This window comes from Passer montanus, unplaced genomic scaffold (genome assembly GCF_014805655.1).
Source record: "Passer montanus isolate IOZ18808 unplaced genomic scaffold, ASM1480565v1 scaffold1, whole genome shotgun sequence".
In the NCBI taxonomy this organism is placed as follows: Eukaryota; Metazoa; Chordata; class Aves; order Passeriformes; family Passeridae; genus Passer; species Passer montanus.
The window spans coordinates 3,080,953-3,102,948 of NW_024356504.1; the positions used below are offsets into that span (position 1 = coordinate 3,080,953).

A 21,996-nucleotide genomic window follows, 5' to 3' on the forward strand; every position below is an offset into this window, starting at 1 on the left:
CTCAAATTTTCCAAGTCATATATATGATTATTTCCAATATTTAAAAACTCACAAGCAAAAACATACCAAGGTCTCGCAGCTGTTTGGAGGCTTGTGTCCCGTAAGTTCTTTGGATGATATGTGGCCTACTTTTACTGTCCTGAAAAGAAAAATATGTGAAATTTTATACTAATTAATAACATCAAGTGAAAAATGTGGCACTTCTTTCAGTATTTATAATTTTTATCATTTTTTCTATAAAACACAAGCAACTGTAGTACCAATCTGGGATAGTACTAACCAGAAGCAATTTATTTGCAATCCTGAACAAATCATAGAGCCTCTCTGCTTCACCAAATTGACCAGTCTACAAAAAAAAAAAGTGCCACAGATGTCTTGGAGATTACCTTTAAAAAAGTCTTTTAAAAGCCTTAGCATTAGAGAACACAGATCCCTTATTCCAAAAAATCAAACTAGAATGTTGGCATCTGGTTGAAATCTTTTTTCCACAGATAAAAAGCAACTACTACTATTTATGGAAAAAAAACCTAATTGCAGCAAATTGCAAGAAACCAATAAGTATGCTATCCTTAAGAGGATCCTTTCACCCTGTTTTATTGGTGTATTCCATACTTTAAAAGGACAAGATTTTTAATGCATAGTTCTTTAGACACCTGCCATACCCTAAATTATCACATTTGAGTATCTACTCTAGAAAACAACTCCTTTATTCCATAACACCTCCTCTGCAGAGCCTGCCAAAACAAGCAATTCTTATCAAAGGGTAGGTTGCTACTGTTCTGTAACTTCCATAAGAAACACACAGCACACTGAAGGACAATACAGCACGCACTGGCTAGATTTTGGGGGGAAGGAGAGGGAGTTTTACATAGCATCTACTATAGTTAAGATTAATCAAGCTGAATAAAGTACATGCTTAAGGCTTTGTTCAAGATAATTATCTCATGTACTGTAATAAAAAATGAGCCTCTGAAAGCTGCATTATTTCCAGTACACTTGAGAAAATTATGTATCTCATCTGTTTTCTCATTTAGAGCTCAACTTGAAACCTTGAGTTGGCAAATGGTATCTCACTTTTATAACTTTTGCTCTACTTACAATTTTTACTGAAATACCACTCAGAGAGATTTCCTGGTAGTATACTAAGCAAGAAAACAGTTTAGTCAATTTTTTTTTCTTCCTTGTATAAACATAATCTCCATGAATTTACTGTGTCGGTGTTGTCAGTTTTTAGAATTGCAACCTTTATGAACATGTGCTACATCACAGATACACAGCATGTACTGCTGCTCCTGGGCAGACTGACTCTTTTAGGTGTAATATTTTCCCATGTCTCTGAAGTTTCATTTGTAGCCCAATAATTGACTGTCCACATGACACCGGGGCCTCTGAACGTTGATCCAGTTTGACAGTATCAGCCAATGATTTTGCAGATCTTTATTCAGACTCTAGTTTCAGCTTTCCAGTCATTACAACGTGTCGGTTTCAGCAGCATCAGTTTTTGTCACATACTGTACATATACTGTCACATACTAGAGCGAGACAAGCTTGAGAACTGTAGCACAGCATCTGCAATATAGCCTACAGACCAAGCAGGATACAAACCCTGAGAATGCTTTGTCTCAATGTTGCAAAACCATTTCGCTGAAAATCACTCAGAGGTTAGAAATAGACCTAGTTTTACTGCTGTCTGTGAAACTCTGTAAACTGTACCAACAGCTAAAGTTTTAGAAACGGTTGTACACGTAAAACACGAAATAAAAAAAAATTTAAAAATAGCAAAATACTTGCATAAATGCAGTCCTATATGCTGATCCAGCATAATCTTGCATTTGAATGTGCTGGATCACAATCACTTAAGCTATACAATGACCACTGACTAGAGATGTACAAAGTTTAAGATACCCAGATGTAATTATCTATTTAATCATGCTTTTTGTGGAATCATGGCAGGCCGAGAGCAACCTGATGCAGCTATTTAGAGAGGAATGTATAAATGAATTTCAGAGATCCTTCCAATGAATCTATAAACACTTCAAGTACTAGAGCAAACTGATAAGCACTTTTTGACAATCCATAACCATGTGCTATGGGAAACCATGTTTTACCTGCCTGTTTCCAGCATCTAAATGACCAACAGCAAGTAGGAAACAAAGGATTAAAGAAAAGCAGAAAAAAATCATAGGTAAATCATAATTACATAATTGCCACCTTAAACAAATTTAAATCAAGTGTTTTAAAATACTTTTCATTTTCATATTAATGCATGAGACCTATCACTTATTGAATTATTCTAATACTTTTATTTGGTATTCTATTCCTTGAGCAGTCTTCTAAACCAAATAAATTAGACAAAAATAAACTTACTGCAGTGTGGGTCAGATCCATTGGTTCTATCAAGTACAAATAAGTATTATCTTCAAACATGCCACTAGAACATGGAGAAAAAGAAGTGATATTTAGGATTACAAGGCAATCGGTTTGACTCCAGGATATGAATTTTGATAAGACAAAACCAAACTTAGAGCTGAAAAACTGACCAATATTAAATAGATGTTCATTACTACCACTTGTAGCTAAAGCCAAGATTGGGGGATTATTAAGACATGTGGCATATTTTAATGGACTAACACTAAATGTAGTGGCAATGCAATGATAAAATACCAAAAGAGGTAAAGATTTGACCTTGGAAAAAGGAAGTCCTATGACACATCCTAGCATGCAAAATATAATCAACAGCTGAGCTGCACTTAGAAGGAATTAATGGTAATTTGTTGCATTTTTTCCTTGTACAATCTAACAAAAAGATCAATTTTTCTATGACAGAATCATATATGAATACTGAGCATACAAACTGCTAAAATGTAATTCTTGTTTATCCTTTACCATAATAAGTTATCTGGGGAAATATTTACCTGCATTTATTGTATTCAAAGGTTTCATGAGACAGCATCAAAACACTAATTCCAATGAGAATAAGAAAATTTTCAAAACATAAAAAATCTTTGAGCCTCTAATACTTCAGTTCCTTCTATATTAAGAGACAATATTCAAGAATAATCATCAGTTATAGCCTTGTTTAAAAAATGATAACATGCACTTACTGAAGTCCATTACAAGTTGAAAGAGCAACTTTGGAATCCTTCACACCTCTGATATTTCCATGGTAGTAACAATGCTCTCCCCCCTAATAATTTTTAAAAACAAACACACACACAAAATTATCCTGATTTCATGCCTGTTGCATAAAACCAATGCCAAAAAAATCTAACAGTAACATTAATCTCATTTATGTACTTGTCTTTACTGTCTATCAGTAATAAGCTCAGGTAAACTTAAAAAGTATTCTCAAAAGTTTTATTAAAACTCAAGCGTGGTTGTCTCTCAGCCATTGTTTGAAAAACCTACTATTCATCATAAAAATATTTTAAATTCTTGTGTCATGTCATCTGAACTCCAACATGCATATTAAACCCTTTCTTTATGTAATGATTATAACTCGAGACAGTATAAAAAATGTAAATGCTCTTTGTCTATGACAGCATTATTTCCATTTTGCATCTTACTTAATGAGTTATTCAGATTCTGATTTAAATTCCTTACAAGTTATTGTATATAATTAAATCAAAGTACTTCACAGAGAGTAATCATTCTGTGTTTACCCTTCCATCCGTGAGAATGCATAAAACACGCTTTTTAACAGCTAAATTTGATTATGTTTCTCACACAAAGCTTTTCAAGATTTTTTTTTCTTTAAAGATGATCACCTGAGTAAAGAAATTGCTGTTTGTTCTTCAGTCATTTTTGCAATTAACTAACTCTTTCTAGAAAATACTTTTAATTGAGATCTCACTTCTTCAGATCCACATCAGGAAACAAAACAATCTTTTACTTGGGCATAAAAAGTATTACAAGACACTGCAAAGGACCAGGACACAGTCCTTATTTGACCTCCTGCACAAATTGCGTGGGGTTCTGGGGTCTTTTTATCATCTCTAATGAAACCTTTTCCACATTAACATGACCTCAGGAGCTCTATTATCGCTTCTAAATACAGCAATTCAGAAAACATCCCCTAGGAAGTTTGGATCAAGTTACTGCAGCATGCAAAGGTAGCCCATTTGCTGAGTCTGAAGTTCTAATATAATTTTCCAGTCAGATTCATGATTCAGCAACCGCAGTGCTCAATGCTAGTGCTGCAGCTGACAATTGCATGAGCTAGACTAAATGCCAGAGGGAATTGTTTTCTTGCATCATTTAGCATTTTTGCCTATCCTGCAGAAGACTGAGTCTTAATGGAACAACTTCCTTTGTATGTAACATGAAACTGTTTTTCTTCTTCAGTGGAAGAAAACAAAACAGCATATCTCAGTAATCACATAGCAGTGGAGTTGTTTAATTCTGCCCTAATCTGCCATTTATTATTTTGAGATTCTCTACAGAAAGGTCAAAATAATAAACCAGACATCTAATACTTGGACAAACAACAGTCTGGACTTTCTGAAGACACGAATACAACCAGAATGCTTGCTTGCCTCCACTCTAAATACAGATATAATTCACACATAATAAGTTTGCAATAAATATGTTGGCATTTCTACCAAATACAGAAAAAGTAATTCCCTGCAAATGTAGTTTATAGCCTTCCTAGGAACCTTCCAGTCCTCATTTTGTTACTACAAACAAACAAAAAGACTGGTCTGGTTCCCTTAGGGCTGAACTACCTTGCAGAACTTCAATCTGGCTTTGGATCAATAGCCTATGGCACTGAATTCAATTTGGGAGCTAGTCTGACAAAATTAACTGGATGTCTAGCAATAGGCTGATTTTGTAATAACTCCAGAGGTTAAGGTTTCAGTTAAATCTTTCTTTTTCTGTTTCACGACTGTATAATCCTTGCAAAGAAAAGTCACTGGAAGACTTTTGAGCTTGTTTAAATGTCTAACATTACCATTATTCTTTCTCCTTGCACTTTGTGCTAAGGACACATAAATAGTTAATGAAGACTAATCTGATGGTGACTTCAACCCCTCCACCTCCTATATCTTACATGATGTAATTGTGCTGGCAGTAATGGATTATCTTCACTACTACCACTACAAATGCCTACTCTTCACCCCAAAACACAGCTTTTCTTTTTTGTACAGTTCCTCTTGTATTGCTGTGATATCGGTACACGATGAGATCATAGTTACCTTCTCAGTGTGGAAAAACACTTCTGAAGTTTATAAGTATTGCTAAACATTTTTTTCTACCCCTTTTTTTAAAAAAACTTTTTTTTGGCATTGTTCCCTAGGAATGACAATTTAAGAACACAATACCTTAGAAAATTTTGGTTTTCCATCTTCATAGTGGATCTCCACATAATTGGAAGATAACAAGTCACTGTCAAAGAAAGATAAACAAAGATGAGAAAAATCTGATTACTCTTTCTATTGCTATGGGTAAGTTTGAGGGTTTTTGTTAGCATTTTCAAACCATTTTTGTTTTCCTTGTACATTACTTAAAAAAAATCAAGCAGTTTGTATTTAGTAAATGGTTTGAAGGTACAATGGAAGTGAGAGTGTGGTATAGAAGGGTGAATGAAATGCAATTTAATCCCCTGCATTTTAGCTTTACAGTTAGATAACCAGCCTTCTAAATATGCAAAAAAAAAATACCCCTTGGCCTCAGAAATTTCCTTGCTGACAGTATACATATTTTAGTTCATCACCATTTTCAAATAGCTTTTCCATTCTATCTTAAAGTGTAAATAGATTGTATGTAAGGCTGAACAAATAAATACACCATTATTATGAAGACAGTAATGTATAATCACTTTCACAAGCTGCAAATACTCTGTTTTTTTTTCCCAAAAGCAATAATGTTCCTTAAAAGAAAACACAATGCAGAACCCAAAACACAGTCCATATTTCCCTTTTTCTTACACTTTTTATTTTTGGATACCTCTCATTCTTATTTCCTTTCTAACTCTACCAGGAAAATTTCAGAAGCATAATAATATTCTATAATATGTCATTTACAGTTTTTCTCTTTTTTTTTAAACTAAGCTTAGCCAGCCCGTACACGTCCTGCAATAACCTCTGTGCCCATTCACATCTCACCCTTTTACAATCAGGATTGCAGCATAATGCCCAGGGAGAGCAAAGCAATTAAAGACATTAACTGGCCCCACCAAATATGCAAGATAAGCATTTTACTTAATGTGATCCAGAATTCTTAGCATTTTTGAAGTCTCTAATGTACACTTGCAACTAAAAAAAAGAATTTAAAAAATCATTAAAAGGTCTGATTCTGGTATATATATCAAAACAAAAAAATCATTGCTACAAATAAAAAACACTATTATGGAAATCTGGTGTGGCAAAATAGCTCTGATGGGAATTCATGACTAAAAACAACCTATGATAATGGGTATCTCAAACTCAGATTAGGCTATTAGCAATCCTGATAACACTTCAACTCTGGGACTCCTGGCTCCTCAAATCAATTCTTCATGCCATATTTATCAGGCATTACACTCATCAGAGAGCATCCTGCAGAAGTCAGTTATCAGTCAGAAGTTCTTTCTCGTGAAACTGACACAGCACACTCTGGGCCTGCCAAACCAATGCTAAGAGCCCTGACTAATTACTGAAGTCTAATAATTTGTCTTAAACATCACTGTGAAGGCATTATTAATTTTTTTTAAGTGCAGATTTTAAAATAAATTCAGTTGCATTAATTAATTTTAACTTTGTGTCATAGTAAGCTAGAAACATTCTGCAGAAATTACAAATGCTATATAAATAGTGTAAATACTTGACTGCAATGCAAATATTTATTTAACATGGCAAGACTGAAGCTTCTAAAAAGGCATACATATACAAAACAATTAAAGTTTAGAGTGTTGATAACATCCTTTTATTCTTTGCATTTTCATACTTGTTATGAAGCATAAAGACTACTGTTCCCTGTAGGGGATGGTAGAGACAAGGCTGCAGGTAACTGACATAAGTAAGAAATCTGAAAACTGTAATTACAATACAAGTATTTAAAGAATTACTGAGAATGATTAAACACAGGAACTGTGCTAACATGATAAGGCCCTGACCAGATTCCAACTTTTACAGACACTTCTGCTTCAACTCATGAAGACCCTTTGGTTTTCTCAAACTAATTCCTGGATCAGCACTTATCATCAAGCTCACAGCTTCACACCTTCTTTTTTGCCCTCTCTTAGTATGACTGATCTCAGAACTTCTTTCTATGCTATCTAGTGCTTTTTGCATCTCATAAGACTTGCAGTAAGTGATTTCCCACTACGTGTACTGACTCACAACTAACTATAGCTTAATTACAGCATTTCTCTCAGATTTATCCTATTCTGTGTGACATGAGAGCTGCTCAAAACTTCTTTAGTCTACTCTTTGCAGCATCTTTCCAGACTTCAGTATCCTTGGATTTTGGTTGAGCTTCTGTTGTAACCTAGTTGGTTCCTCATCTGCCAACCTTTTCCATTCTTTAGCTTCTCATTAGTTCCAACTGCCAAAAGAATTCCCAGTTGGGTTTTGTCCAAGTACAGTGTCCCACATGACAGGATATCTACCATGGCATACTTATGATGGAAAACTCCTGTATGTATACACACAAATACTACAAGTACAAAGCAAGGATGCAGACAGTTTCCCAGAAGACTCCACACTTTTCTCATCTCTGACTTTCCAGCATGCAGGGGGTCTGTGTGGCAAGGTTTTGGTTCTGGGGAGGGCTGTGGGAGTGGCTCTCTGAGAAGCTGCTGGGAGCTTCCCCCATGTCCAACCAGAGCTGGTGCCAGCCAGCTCCAAGATGGACCTTTGGGATCTGCAGGACAGAAGGCACATCAGTAAAATTCTCCATGCTGAACGAATTCCCTCCAAAGAAAATTAAGGCCTGCTGTTTGTGATACTCTTCCCAAATGACATGCTATAAACAAAATGCAACTTTAATTTGTGAAGCACCCTTTTGGCAAACATAACACAGTACCCACCACCTAGAAGGTGGAGTGGAAATCTTTTACGAGACTATTGAATTTCACAAAATTGTTTCTCATACAAGACTGGACCAGAGTGTTTATCTCTAGTTTCTGGTCATTATTATGTTTTTAAGCTTGCCACACATAGCCACCAAGGTCATGCAAGGGCATTTTTCCCTTAACATTTCCCTCAGGACAGCAAGAATTCTGAACATTCCATTATTAAAAAAACCAGTCAGCTGTTCCTTAAACTGCATGCCTCCCCCTTGGCAAGTCCCTCATTTTTGTCAGGTACCTTGTATCACTTTGTCTCATTTCAAGTATCTGCCTACACTGGCAAAACATCCAAAAGAACACCTCACTTGCAAACATTGAGAGAGACAGGAAGGATAAGGAAATTTGTTCTACATTTTGCTAAAACTCTGGGAATAACAGCAGATGTAAAAATACACATAGAACTACTATTGCAAATTTCCCCTACAAAACTTTTACCTGTTATTAATGCTGACAAATCTGACAAAAGACATAAGAAAGTTTTACAGAAAAAAAAGAACACTTAACCAAAATAACTTTCAATCATTTTTTCCTTAGACAAAAGACATACACAGAAGAGCGCTGCAATTTCACCAGGAGGTGTGATGGGGCTCTTTATGTAAGTGGCATCAAAAAGAAAGACCTAGAATACACCAATTAAGAGCTCATGTAGAAAAGCAATTGCCTGAGGAATGAGGCACAGAACTCATGCATAAAGTAGGGTCTCCACAGCACAAAATAACTCTTCTTCCTTCATTATCACTTACAGAATGCCTAAATTTACCTCTAAAAGGCAAACCTGAGTTCTATGAAATACATTTGCATCTCATCTACACTGGACTGTGTTTTGCCACCTTTGATCCATTCAGAACCATTCACATCCTGCTTAGGGCAGAAATGCATCCAGCACAGCAAATTTGATTTTCAGTATGACAAGCACCAGAAACAGTGCAAGCTTTAACTGAAATGAGTGTCAGTCATGATCACATCAGACAAAAGTCTCTTTAGGTAGTGACACATTAGTATGATCCTATACAATGAACACACAAAGTTGCAACATATTGAATGAACCCATGACAAAATAATTTGTCTGCTGTGTCCTTTTCTACAGCTCCTTCCACCCTGCCTTGTTTATCTCAGATAATTGTTCTTATTGAGCTGTCTTGCTCCCTGGCTCCTCTACCTGAGTTACACTGAGAAATGCAAAATAAGCAGCAAAGGGATATGCCATTCCCTGTAGCTGCTGCCTTTGAAGGCATAGAGCAGCTGTTAAAGCAAGCAGCAGATGCTTTCTGAAGAACTCACATCCACTTCCCTGGCATGTACTTCACTGCTGATGTTTTCATTAGCAGGAGAGCTGCAGAGTAAAAGTGGCTTACCTCAGCTGGCATCCAACTATCCTGAAGAAGAGAATTGATTTGGGTAGGAAAAGACTATGAAATTACCAAAAGATATCACACACAAGAAAGCAATTTACCTTCCAGCAACCTAGCAGACAGGCTGCAAAAATCAGAGTACAGCAAGAATTAGCTTTCTTGCATACTTCCTCTATTATCTTTATACTAACCTATTACCAGGTAATACTTTATTAACTATACTGAAGTGTTTCAAGCTCAGTACCAGTGTCTGAGCAACTTAGTTTAGTTGAATTATTTAACAGAACACCCATCAGATGTTTTTGTCCATTTGACAGATATAGTTTAGTAGCACATAAAGATGGTAAAAACAAAGAGACCTTGCTGCAGTATTGTTTTAAGACTATCAAGGCACCATCATCTAATGCAATGCCCATCTACAGCCTTGTTTATATTAATAGTTTCAATTATATTCACAAACTTTGTTGAACTCACTGTTTTTAGGTGAATTTATTAAATTTCTATTGTTTATTTAACAAATGTCATAAATACCCAAAGTTTCCTTCTGAAAAACTATGACTAGCTTTCCCATTTTCATTTTAAAAATAATCATTTTTAAAAATTTTATTTTAAAAAAGAATTATGTAAAAAAACCAAGAATCAAGTAGTTTCTCAAATAATTCAGTTATCGCCCTACTGTTTTTTAAATTAGGATAACATTGTAACTTCCTCTGGGACCATTCTCCAGTTAATTTCTACAGAAACATACACCACAAAGAATAAACACCATTTATAAGGTTTAAACAATTAGACAAAATTTTCTGTTATGTTGGCTGCACTTCACAAACGAAACTAACTTTCCACCATAGTCATCATATTTTAATATCACAAATTATTAAGTCATCTTATGGTCAAATGCAGTGGGGTTGGGTTTTTTCAGTTCATGTCAAAGATGCCAAATATTTTTTCTATGACATCTTCATGGAAAAGAAATCCATTTTCCTGGAAACAGAGTTTTCTGGAAAGATGGAATTCTACAGAGAACAGAAGGAAAAGCTAAGAAATATAGAATGACTGGTGATTTTTTTTCTCCTCTTTCCCAAGAATCCTAAGTTTTGAGGCAAGTTATCCATAGGAAGAAAGAGGAATTTTTGACTTTGGGCATTCTCTCGTTTCTGTTCGTATCAATTAATTAATTTCCTCTTCTTGGCTGTGTCTCAGCCACCACAGTCCCAGGGGTGAAGGTTCCAGTATAGCCTCAGCCCCCTATGCTGGTGGAGGCTGGAATTAGACCATGGCTGCAAACTGCCAGAAAATACAGCCAACTTCCCTCCTCACTAAAAAAGCAGCAGGTAGACATTTTCAATTTACTGCTTTTGGTAGTACTGCTCTTTAATGTGTTTTAGTACTACACCAGAACATAAAGCCTTTAAATAGGACATTAGGAGTTACCTGCAAAAACTCTTCTCTTTCAGCAGTTAAAGAACAGCAAGTTAAAAGCTATTTTACATGCTGCTGGAAATGAGATCATTAAAAACTAATCTTCTAGCACCTTGCAAATATTTGCTTAAATAATGCAGCAATATAAAATAAGAAACTGGTCACATATACTAGGATCATTGATTACCCAAATACAATGTTACAACACTGCCATTTGAGGACAAAAGTGAACTTACTGAAGCAAGTGAACAAAGGCTTTTTATATAAATTGTGTTTTATGACAATGCTACATACTACTCATTGCATAGGAAGTTTATTGAGTTTGGGCAGACAATCTGAGTTGAATTGTAAGTCTAACTTTTCAAATGGGATTGTCACCCCACTACCACACTACAACCTTCCATTTTCATACTAAGAGCATTAACTGAAAACATTATTTAATCCATTAGAGATTATAAAACTATTACCTTCGGCATCAAGTTATTGGTATTAACTGAAAACATTTAATCCATTAGAGATTATAAAACTATTACCTTCGGCATCAAGTTATTTCCACAATCAACATATCTGCAATTATTATGCATCATCATAACTAGCATCACACTGAGAGCCTGCAACTGGTCAACACTTGAGTGTAGCAAGGGGCAAGATGTCTAAAATTTCAGAGTAAGCCACCTTGCTAAGGAGTTCAAAAAGTGAGTTCTTTTTCACTGAGTCTTCTTGTCAGAAAAAGCTACCAAAAATCACTCTTAGGATAATAAATTATATTTCATCTGGTTTAGACCATGTGAATCTGCAAAGTTGGTTACCCTTTCAAGCTCCATACAAATCCTACTTATTAATTGTTTCTGCACACTGGATTCAAGGGCTTGAGGGACTCACATTTCTTTCAAGCTGTTTGTGCCATTGCATCACGGCAAGATGGAAAACAAAGCAAAATTTTCTGGTAACAAGCTCCATAAACTTTCAGATTGCCATCTCTTCCTACAAAATCTCGACAGTTATTAATGAAATTGAATATCCAATTTTCTTCACTTAATTGCCAAGTTATAGTATTTGCTGTGAAAAAAGAGCACCTGCAACATAGAAGGTAGGCAATCACATAGTTTCCAACAGTGGTAAAGAAAACAAAAAACTAGAACCTGATTGCATGTAACAACCATCCTCGATTTTAGCTTTAATTACTATTAGAACACTCAAAAAAACTACAGGAACAAAACCAAAATGCACAGAACACATCCAATGTCAGTGGCATTAACTTAGAGCAACTGATACAAATATATATTCATCATATACAAGGGTATTCCCAATTGTTCTGCCTTTGCTTCTGACTAGACATTAGCAGTACCAGTATGCCAACTACAACCCAACATAGCAAAACGGCTCTTTTGGCTGAACACAAACATGACTGAATTACAAGAATGGGTCTTTTTTAAATCATTGTGTACGGGTATTTACAATTTATGTTACAAGTTTTATGACTTACAATTTTAGAGTATTATGTCCAGTCAAAAACTAGCACAGGTTTTTAAAGTCTTTTTTTGGAGCGGAACTGGATAAAGAGTCAAACAACACTAAAGCAGCTAGGAGGAAACCTAAAGTACAAACAAGAAAGCAGTAGGGACATCAGTAAGGCACCAAACACCCTGTGGCTTATATATAGGCAGTAAGAACACTCCTGATATCACCAGAGCAGAACTTCTTCAGCCAAGGTGCACAGCAAGTTTATTCCCTCTCTTTTTAAAGTGATAGGAACTGCATTTCTTGATTGCTGAGAAAGCAGCCACAATTATACAAAATCTGTACATTTACTTATGAACTGTTGTTAAAAATAAGCAAGGACAAACAGCAGGACTGGACAACGGGTAACACTGCCAGGATATGGGGAATGTCAATGGGCTTGTGATTTTAACTTGGATAATAGCCATTCACCATGAGACTAAGACAAGAAATGCAACAAAATCCAAATCCTAATAAACAGGAGATAAGAGTTCTGGTCTTCATTATTGCCTGTGTTAGGCCACTGACCAACAGGCCATGGAAGAAGCCACTCAAGCATGATCTTGAAGAGGTTCAGCCAGAAATTTAGAACAGATAAGAAGTGGTAAACAACATAATTTGTCTCCTGGGAAGGAACAAACTTATCTCAGGATGTCTGCCCAGACTTGGGGATATGTGCAATCATTTTTATGGAACATTCAGGGAATGTGCCAAGGGTAGAAAAGGTGAATCAGGACATAACGTGTCAGAAAACAGAGAGGAGGTGGCCTAGAAAGGAGTCACTAGTGTGAGCTGCAAGACAGCTTGTTTGGCACAGCCCTGCACCTGATCACTGCTGTGTGTCCAAGCCCTACTTGCAATACTCCCTTTGTGACTTTGCTCTCTATTCTGCATAGGTGTGATCTGCAAGGCCACTTGAAAGTCAGTCAACAGCTACAGGGAGATCTGTATCTGGAAAGACTAAGGCCTAAGACAGTGACCACATAAGAGACCTCAAGCCTAGGCATCAATATTGAATGAACTTAAAGCCTGTGTTAACATCACTGGCCTGCCCGTGAATCAGAGGAGGGCCCATGGAGGGGGCTGGTTTCCTTTCACCAGCAAACTTTCAATTCTCATCAGCTGTGGAAGAATTTTATGAACCTGTTTTCTTCTTATTCAGCTAAGTACTGTCAGCATGTTTACGGGGTGCCAGTAAACACAATCTTTTTTCTTTTCACTGTGTGTGACCAGCCATACCCTACATACACTGCCATCTTGGGAATGTGTGTTCACACTCACTACTCGCTGGATGTGCAGACAGGAGCAGTGGAAAGCAGACCAAGAGGAGGAATTCTCTATAGCTTAGAGAACACTAAATATTGGTTCCCTTCACAAATATGTCATGATTGGAATTACTATGCAGAGGTCCAACCCTCATAAAACAACACAGTCTTGCATTACACTATAATTTTTTCCAGAGCCTAGAAAATTTGAAGATCACTGGATGTTCTCTTTTCTCCTTCATTGTGTGGCATTCCCGACCTTCACACTAATTCATCTTTTGCCAGACACTCAAGACTTTACATAACATTTTGAAAATATAAAATAAATGTGAAAATAAAAATGTAAAAGCAACCTAACTTCAAAATTATGCATGGATGAAGGAAAATGTTTCCAGCTCACCTTTACAGCAAAATATCTGATAATTAGCAGTCAAGAAGCCAATTTGTTCTGCAGAAGTTCTGCAAATTTTCTAAAGCCGTAACTTGCTGATTTTGAAAGCTATTAGATTTAATAAGTTAGTGTCTTTATCTCTAACAAAACCTCCCTTTCATGACAGTTTAAGACCAAGAAAAGACCTCATATGAATCTCAAAACCAGAGGAATACTTTTTAAAATCAGTATGCAATTGTTTCTGTAAATTCGTTTCTACTTTCTTAAGCATGCTCAGTCTCAAGGGACATAGAAGGGGCAAATGCACTTTAGAACATTACATTCTACCTGCCCAGTATATAGTATGAATTTTATACTTCTACCTTATTCTTAAACTTCCTAGAAAACCATAGTTCCACACCTTCAGCAGTGATATAAAAGCATGTGGGATATACACAAGTAAACCATCACTACCCTGTCTTACAAGTCAGTTCCTCCAGACTAAAGAATTATGTCAAATTGTCTGTCTGACAGCAAACAGACTCCAGCTGCACCTTTCAGCGCAGGCACACCACTAAGAGTCCCATCTCATTAGGAACTTCATGCCTGTAGTGACAATAGTTTGATTTCCAGATCATTAAAGATGAGCTATTCATGCAAGAATTTACAGTATTTCTACACACTGACTTGAGCAACTAAAACATCTCATGATAATTCATAAATAAGTTTTAAAAAAAGCATAAGAAAATCCACACTTCGAAAACACTACTGGAATTTCTCCATCTATCACAATTTATTTTAGCATGAACAATAAAATTTTAAGGGTATTTACGTTATGGGTGTCAGCAAGTGTTACTGATATCTTACATAAAAAATGTTAAATGTTGTTTTGTATTAATAAATTTGGATAACAGCATCTTTTTTCAACAGATCTTGGAATGTTACATGCCCTGACCTTGTACCATAAGATGGTAAGAGCAGGAGTGAAAGAAACTTCAAATCATGCACTTACTTATTCAATGTGAGGTCAAGGATGAATTTAGAGCCAAAGGCCTCAATCTGGAAACTTGCCTGGGCCAGATGTACAGCCTGTAAACAGAAACACACAGCCGTCAAAATATTCACTGAGTTTTATATCCAACAAATGGGACTGTGAAAAACAAAGTTATGGAAAACATGCTTATTTTCATTAATCTCATGGGCATATGAAAACTTCAGCCCTTGTACCAAATTCTGATTCAAAAGGATTTTCTTTTTATAGAGGGAAGCAAACGATACCTGAAAAGCATACTTTCAAATACACACTCATCCCTCTTAAAAAGAAAAAAAGAGATAAAAAAGTTTCACACAAATGTCTATATTTTGCCATAACCAGATGGCTATGTAACATAGCAATGGAGTATACTGTTCTTTTAATTTAGTTATTGCAATCATTCCCTTTAAAAGGCTGAAATAATTAAAGCATTTGTAATACACACTTTCAAATATGAAAATTATGGCAAGGCTCATATTACACATTATGAAAAAGTGCTTCAAAGGAATCCCTTCACAATTAATGGCTTTCTACTTGGCACTGTAGCTAAACCAGTATAAAAAATACTGATGCTGGTCGTACAACAAATCAACATTAGCTTGTCTTACATAGAGAGTTAAGTTTAACTCCAGGATATTCAGTTCTTGTCAGATAAATCGTATTCTTTATTTTTCTCTATACTGTAATAACTGTAGCCAAAGACATTTAAAACATGCTTATCTGTTTTCTAGAAAAATAGGGAGATGATAAGAGATAATCCAAGAATTTCTTTTTGTGAAGAGCTGTTCCAGCAGGGTTGAAGAGATTAGATCTGAATTTCATAGTATCTTTCCCAATAATGTTCTAATAAAATCATGCTTACTTATACACTAATTCGATACAGTATTAATAATTACCCAAAGCTGGAATATTATGACTAAGCCCATTATTCAAAAGACAAAAAACCCCATATTTTTGATTAAACACCACAATTAATTCTCAGGTATGTAACAGAAAATATATCAAGTTCTAGCTAGTTTAGAGCATAACTTAAATAGTATGAGGGTTAGCTTTTACGGCCCACAGCTCTGCTCTCTTTTGGAAATTTCTCCACAAAGGATAAGTTCAAAGGATAAGTTTTTCTTCCATTCCTGCACTACACAAAATAGCACTGATTTTCATCTTCCTTCTCAGCAAAGTTATTAATAATATTTCAGAAAATTCTTCAATACAATTTTTTAAAGTTGCTATTGTGACTAAAATCAGCTGTGACATCTCCTGTATTACTTTATCATTCTTTGCTGCCAGAATTATAATTTCCCTTTCAAAAGGGTCACAGAGCTTTGTTGTCAAGCTTCTTTTTTAAAAATAGAAGTGATGTACAAATATTTTAAACACTTAATGCCATTAAACAATCTTAACTAAAGCCTGGTTTTGTTCATTAAAAAAATACAATGACTCTAAATGAGAAATAAAAAAATAATATTCCTAGCTGACATCTAAAATCATATAGAAGCAAACCAGTACTAAGCTTTCTCTGTGTTCTGTTTTTTGGTAAATGTATATTGTCTCACCAATTTGCTAACAGTGGCCTGGCAGATCTGAGTTCACAGCTGCTCTGAATCAGCAAAGCAAAACAGTTTAAGTACAAACACAAACAGGTGGCATGATCAGACTCTGCTAGCATATACATTAAATAAAAAAAAGGAATGTCAGGTTAAATACATGACTAGTAGGAGAGGCTTCTCAACCCCAAATCCACTTTTTTTTAACAAATTAAATAAAGGAACAAGTATCACAAGGAGCTTTCCAAGCATCTGTTCATGACAGAAACCTTACTATGTTTTCAAAACATACATGTATTCTTTTTTTTTTTTTTTAAAGCATGAAAATTTGTTACAGGAAAAGGGCTGCAAATAGTTTTATGCCATAAAGATTCCACTTCAGAGTTATACAAGCTACTGCTTTGAATCTCCTCCACATGGAACATTTACCTAAAAGGATGTGTCTTCATATACATGCCACAAACAAGATTTCAATGTTAAATATCTGCAAAATTTACAAGAGCACGAACTATTCCATTAAGGTCATTCTGAAACACGAGAAATCTCTCCCTAGGCATCAGCTACTGATTTCAGTGACAGTTACATGGATGAGTAGTCTGACCTGCTACAGCTTTCCAACTGTCCAATAAAGCCTGTTCAATGATACCTGTGTATCACCCTTCAAGTTTCTAAGCCAAGAACCATGTATTCTTTATCTTTCTGCAATTTCAAATTATTAAAAGTAATTTTTATTCTTGGTTTCCATTATCTTAAAACGCCTTCCTCTTGTAGACTTACATATAGCAACATTGCTATTTCTGAAAACAACTACTTCTGTGCAAAAAACCAGTACTTGTTATCTATTAGTGTGACTCACTAGAGATGCAGCCTGTGCACAGAAGCAATTGCTGCAAAGCAGCTGACACTAATTTGATGACCTGCAGCAGGGCATGTTCTCCAAACTCAGCTGAAACCACTGCTTACAAAAAGATTTGAAATCCCTGCAGTTTAGCAAAAGCACTGTTTAGAATTCAGGTGAAGGCAATACACTGCTGCTCCAGCAAATACAGATTCTCTTAAGCCAGTTTAACAACAGATAACCACTCCCAAAAGCCATAAAGCAGCTGAAGGTGATGAGACTAAATATCCAATCCTGAAACATTATTTTCCTGCAAGAAGTTAGCATAGAAAGCCACCAGTGAATTATCACCAGGTGTTTTAAGCATTACAATCATCACATATCACAATGATGGGAGAAAATATTTCAAAAAAGTATCTGCAATTCTGTTATCCACCTTATAATTTAACTGTATTCTCTCAACAGCTACTGTGTAATACAAATACCTGAAGGATGATCTGAAATACAGTGTTCTTCTCGTTGGCATAGAAATATAAATTCAAACAAGAATATAATGTTGATCAGCATGTATTTTGAAGAATAGATATGTTTTTGCAGGAAAAGTATTAAACATCATCCTCTTGTCCAGCTTGTGCACATGCAAATGCTCACACCTGCAAAAGTGTTCTTTATTTACATAAAGAGGAGACCAAGTTCCTTTGTCTGTGTTTGCTTATCATCTAAAATCCTCTGCAGAGGTTCCTGCTTTGACAGCTACAGCCTAGTCCAACGGCAAAGCTCCAAAATTATATAAAGTTTTTCTTCAGCAAATACTTACTGGTGATGTATAATGATGTGGGTTGAAGAAAAATCTGAGTCTCTCAAATTCTTCCTGTCCTCATACCCAAATTTTAGGGAAAAAAAAAGTCCTTTTTTCCCCCCCCTGTTCTGGAAGCTCGAATTACTGATATAGTCATTGTAATAAGATATTCTTCATACTAGGGACATTCCAATAGTGCTATAGCTGCTTATGAAAAGTAGCAGCTCTCAGGGTTTTTTCCAAGCTAAAAATCCATATATATAAAGAATTACAGTTTCTTTCAAATCAGTCATTATGTTGCAGTATGTTTCAATATAAAAACGGCTATAACAGGAATCTCAGTTCTACTGATCTATGTCACACACAACTTGAATCCTTCCATTGTTTTCATTATCACATTTGGGCATCATTTGTCAATAATTCACTTTTTTCAGACTTTCAGGAAATTTACAATCATCACCACCAAAAATAAACTACTACGTTAGTTTTACTTTCTTCACAGTAAAACTATGCCCAATGCCACAATGTCTTACCCCTTCAAAAATACTAACTTCTGTCACAAGTCTATAAACAAAAGTAACAGCATTATTTAACTGACTAATGGTAGCTATGAGTCTTTGGCTACATTCATGCAGATACAATTTCCAAAGGACAAGCTCATTGCTTTTAGGAATCTATTTTTTTATACAATTCTGCTGACTAAAATAATGGCCAAAAGCTACCTCTCTGTTTTGAAACTGAGCAAGGGGTTTCATCACTCTCATTATGGAAATAGAAATGTAATTCAAATTTAGATGGATTTTACACCATCAAAACAGTTTTTTGCTCTAAACCTACATTCCAATAATAGCCTAAGTTTTGTCACAAGTCAACGTGACTTATACATATCAGTACACAATCCTGCTTTCAGCTTGTTGGCCTATCCTCAGACCCCATACAGAAACTATTTCCTCTTCGAGCATTTGTTACATTCCACTGCATGGCACATCCACCAAAACAACCTTCCACTACTCCCTTGAAATACAAAAATTCATATTGAAACAGAATACATAAATGTCCCAGCAGCATGTGAAATTTGATGTTTAAAACATACATTTCAGCATTTCACAAAACCTCCTGTTGATGATTTGTCTCTGGACTTTTACAGTAGAGGAATTACTCTGATGCACTTGAACCCCAAGCCTTGAAGACTGTTCTTTGAAAGAAAGGTTATGGGCATGTGAAAAAAAGACCTCTGGATGCAATCCTACTGTTGTGCATCTAAACACCACGGGCCAGAACTCGCCATTCTCTCCCAACATGGCAATACTCACATACCCTTCTGTAGTAACACTGGCCTCCAAAGTCATATCCCTCTGGAGGATCTTTTCATAAACTCTACAAAGTAGTGCATCCCTATCTTGGGCCACTTTCCTGCAGTACCCAGCTTCCCACAAATCCTAGAAAATCTATAAACTTAATTTATTTCTATTTCAGAACAAGGCATAGCAAGTACAAGAGTTGTGCTACCTAACACTTAGGGAATGAAACCTTTTATAGGTTATTGTGTGAAGCTCATGAGAGAATCCAGAAATACATTAAAAAAAAATTAAGAAGTTGTAGAAATAACATGACCTGCAGTTCAGCTAGGAAACAAAGATCTAGATCTAATTGAAGCTGGCATAAGGAAGATCTGCTCTGAGAAACTAAAGACAGGAAGACCAATTTCAATCCTCCTGTTAGTAGCTACTGAAGACACAGAGTCAAGATAAGCCTTCTGTATTAATATAAATTCCATATAGAATAGAAAAAATAAAGTACACACAATCCTACATTTACAAGTAGTGCAAACTGAAGCTACACCACAGAAAGATGAGGGAAAAAGAAAAGACAAAGCCAGATGAAATACTACAAAGATTCTTCAACAATCTAATACATGTAAGTCACATGGACTTCATTCATCATTGTGACCAGTTTTCATTACATGGGGATTAAAAATAAAAACACAGACTAAAATAGACATGTAAAGGGAAAACTAACTAGTGCATAGGATATTTTTCTGGATTTTAATAAGAATTCACATCATACCACCTCTTAAGAGTTCATCAATTGTGATCTCTGGTCTTTTGCAAAAAAAATACCTGCTTTTTTTCCAATACTGCTTCCTTTTAAATGGAAAAGAGCTGTTTTCCTTCATCTTAAGGATGCTTTCCTGCTCAACTTTCATATGCTGTGTACTAAAATTACATCGAGGACTGAGAGAGCCCTGTATCTCAACCTTTAAAGCAAGGCAACATAGCAAAAATTATTGCATCCACCTGGAGGAGTATTTTCTTTATGTAAATGACAAACAGCTGACCTGATCAGAAACACCTGGAGTTCCACCTCATGAAAAATAGCTCAAAATAAATCAAACTTTTTGGGGGAAGGGGGAACATCTTCATAGTCAAAAGTACTCTTCCTTATTTTTTCCTTTTTAGGATCTGCAAAACAGTTTTCCTAACACCTCTCTCCTTCCCAAAATCACATTAACAGCTTATAATTATGCATGAAGAGATGGCTTGCTTAGAGTTCCTGAAAACTTCTGATTCAGAAACTCTTCAGCAGATACAGTCAGCCTCCATATGAATCCAGTTTGAGTTATTTTCAACTCAAAATTTGCTAAGGTTGCCCTGGGCTGTGCTTCTCCAGCAATCCTATTATGTTCAAACACCTTGCATTGCAGGATTTTTCCTTCTGCTGGCCACTGTAAGGACTTGCTCCTAGCCTTCTGTGACAAGTTGTGCCCAATGCAGTCTTCTTGCTAGCTCCTAAAAATCTGGTGTATGTAGCCTGTGAAAATGAACCAGAGCAAGCACCCGGTTCAATAAAGAGATTAACAGTTCCTTCAAAATACCACCTCCACCTGCAGAAGCTTAAAAAGACAGTACACAGGTGACTCAGACCTCTTCATCAATTTTAAGGATTCCTGTGAGTTTCTTCAGTGTGTTTTTATAAATAGATGCTCATTTTTGAACATTTTGCACTAAAAATAACTTCAGAAGAACTCAAAACCAGCTAGCCTTAATTTGACTATCAGGAAACAGGTACACAGAATTAAGAGTTTTCAAGCATCAAGTATTTAAAATCTGCTTTTTTAAGAGCACAAAGGTAAAATAAAGTATACACTAGAACTCTGCCCCCTTGGATATAGATCACTTTGTCAAAACTATGGTTTTGACATTTCCATCTTTTAGCAGTGATAAAAAACTTTTTCCAAGAAGAAGAAATACGAGAGGGTCTTGATCACAAACACCTTCTCAATATGATGACATTTCACCAAAGGGGCAGAGAGAAAATCAGTGCTAAGGAAGTAACTTATTATTTATTCTCTGCTACACTTTTTTCTCTCCAGTGTGTAATTTCTACCAACATTTCATGGAGAACATTGCAGACCCTTACTTTTGGGACGTGATTTTTTAAAAATATTTTAAATAATTTTACATAATTATATTTCTCCAACTTCTCCAACTTCTTTCTTCCCACATGCACACCATTTCTTCTAGTCTCACCCTCTCCTTATAGTGACTCAGCATTTCTGAGGCATCCAGGCCTAATCCCACAAACTGCCCACATTACACTATTCTGACTACTGTAGAGAAGTTCCACAGAAAGGAGTCTACTGAATATTATCAATAGTTAGGGACACATCATATACCTATAAATGGCATATTAAGGTTGACAAGAAAATACAGGTTAAAATGTAGAGTCCCAAGAACAGTAAAAGAACAACAAAAGCATTTTTTTCCTCAACAGACATTTTCCACTCTACATATATATATATACATAAGGCTGTCTTAACTTTTTT

General features: G+C 35.7%; 1 protein-coding gene across 7 annotated transcripts in view; it reads right to left on the bottom strand.

Annotated features, from left to right (window-relative positions):
* The window catches only part of ADAM23 (ADAM metallopeptidase domain 23), a 65,587-nt gene that overhangs the window by 39,901 nt on the left and 3,690 nt on the right, over positions 1–21,996 (bottom strand). For all 7 annotated transcript variants that reach the window (XR_005626318.1, XM_039696944.1, XM_039696954.1 and 4 more), the window contains exons 3-7: positions 14,969–15,045; positions 5,322–5,385; positions 3,105–3,187; positions 2,368–2,431; positions 67–139 (exon numbers count right to left, since the gene is read on the bottom strand). Coding sequence is in view for 6 of the 7 variants with exons in the window: in XM_039696944.1 (XP_039552878.1) it covers positions 67–139; positions 2,368–2,431; positions 3,105–3,187; positions 5,322–5,385; positions 14,969–15,045 (361 nt within the window). In the remaining variant the exon portion in view is untranslated. The remainder of the gene's footprint in view (positions 1–66; positions 140–2,367; positions 2,432–3,104; positions 3,188–5,321; positions 5,386–14,968; positions 15,046–21,996) is intronic.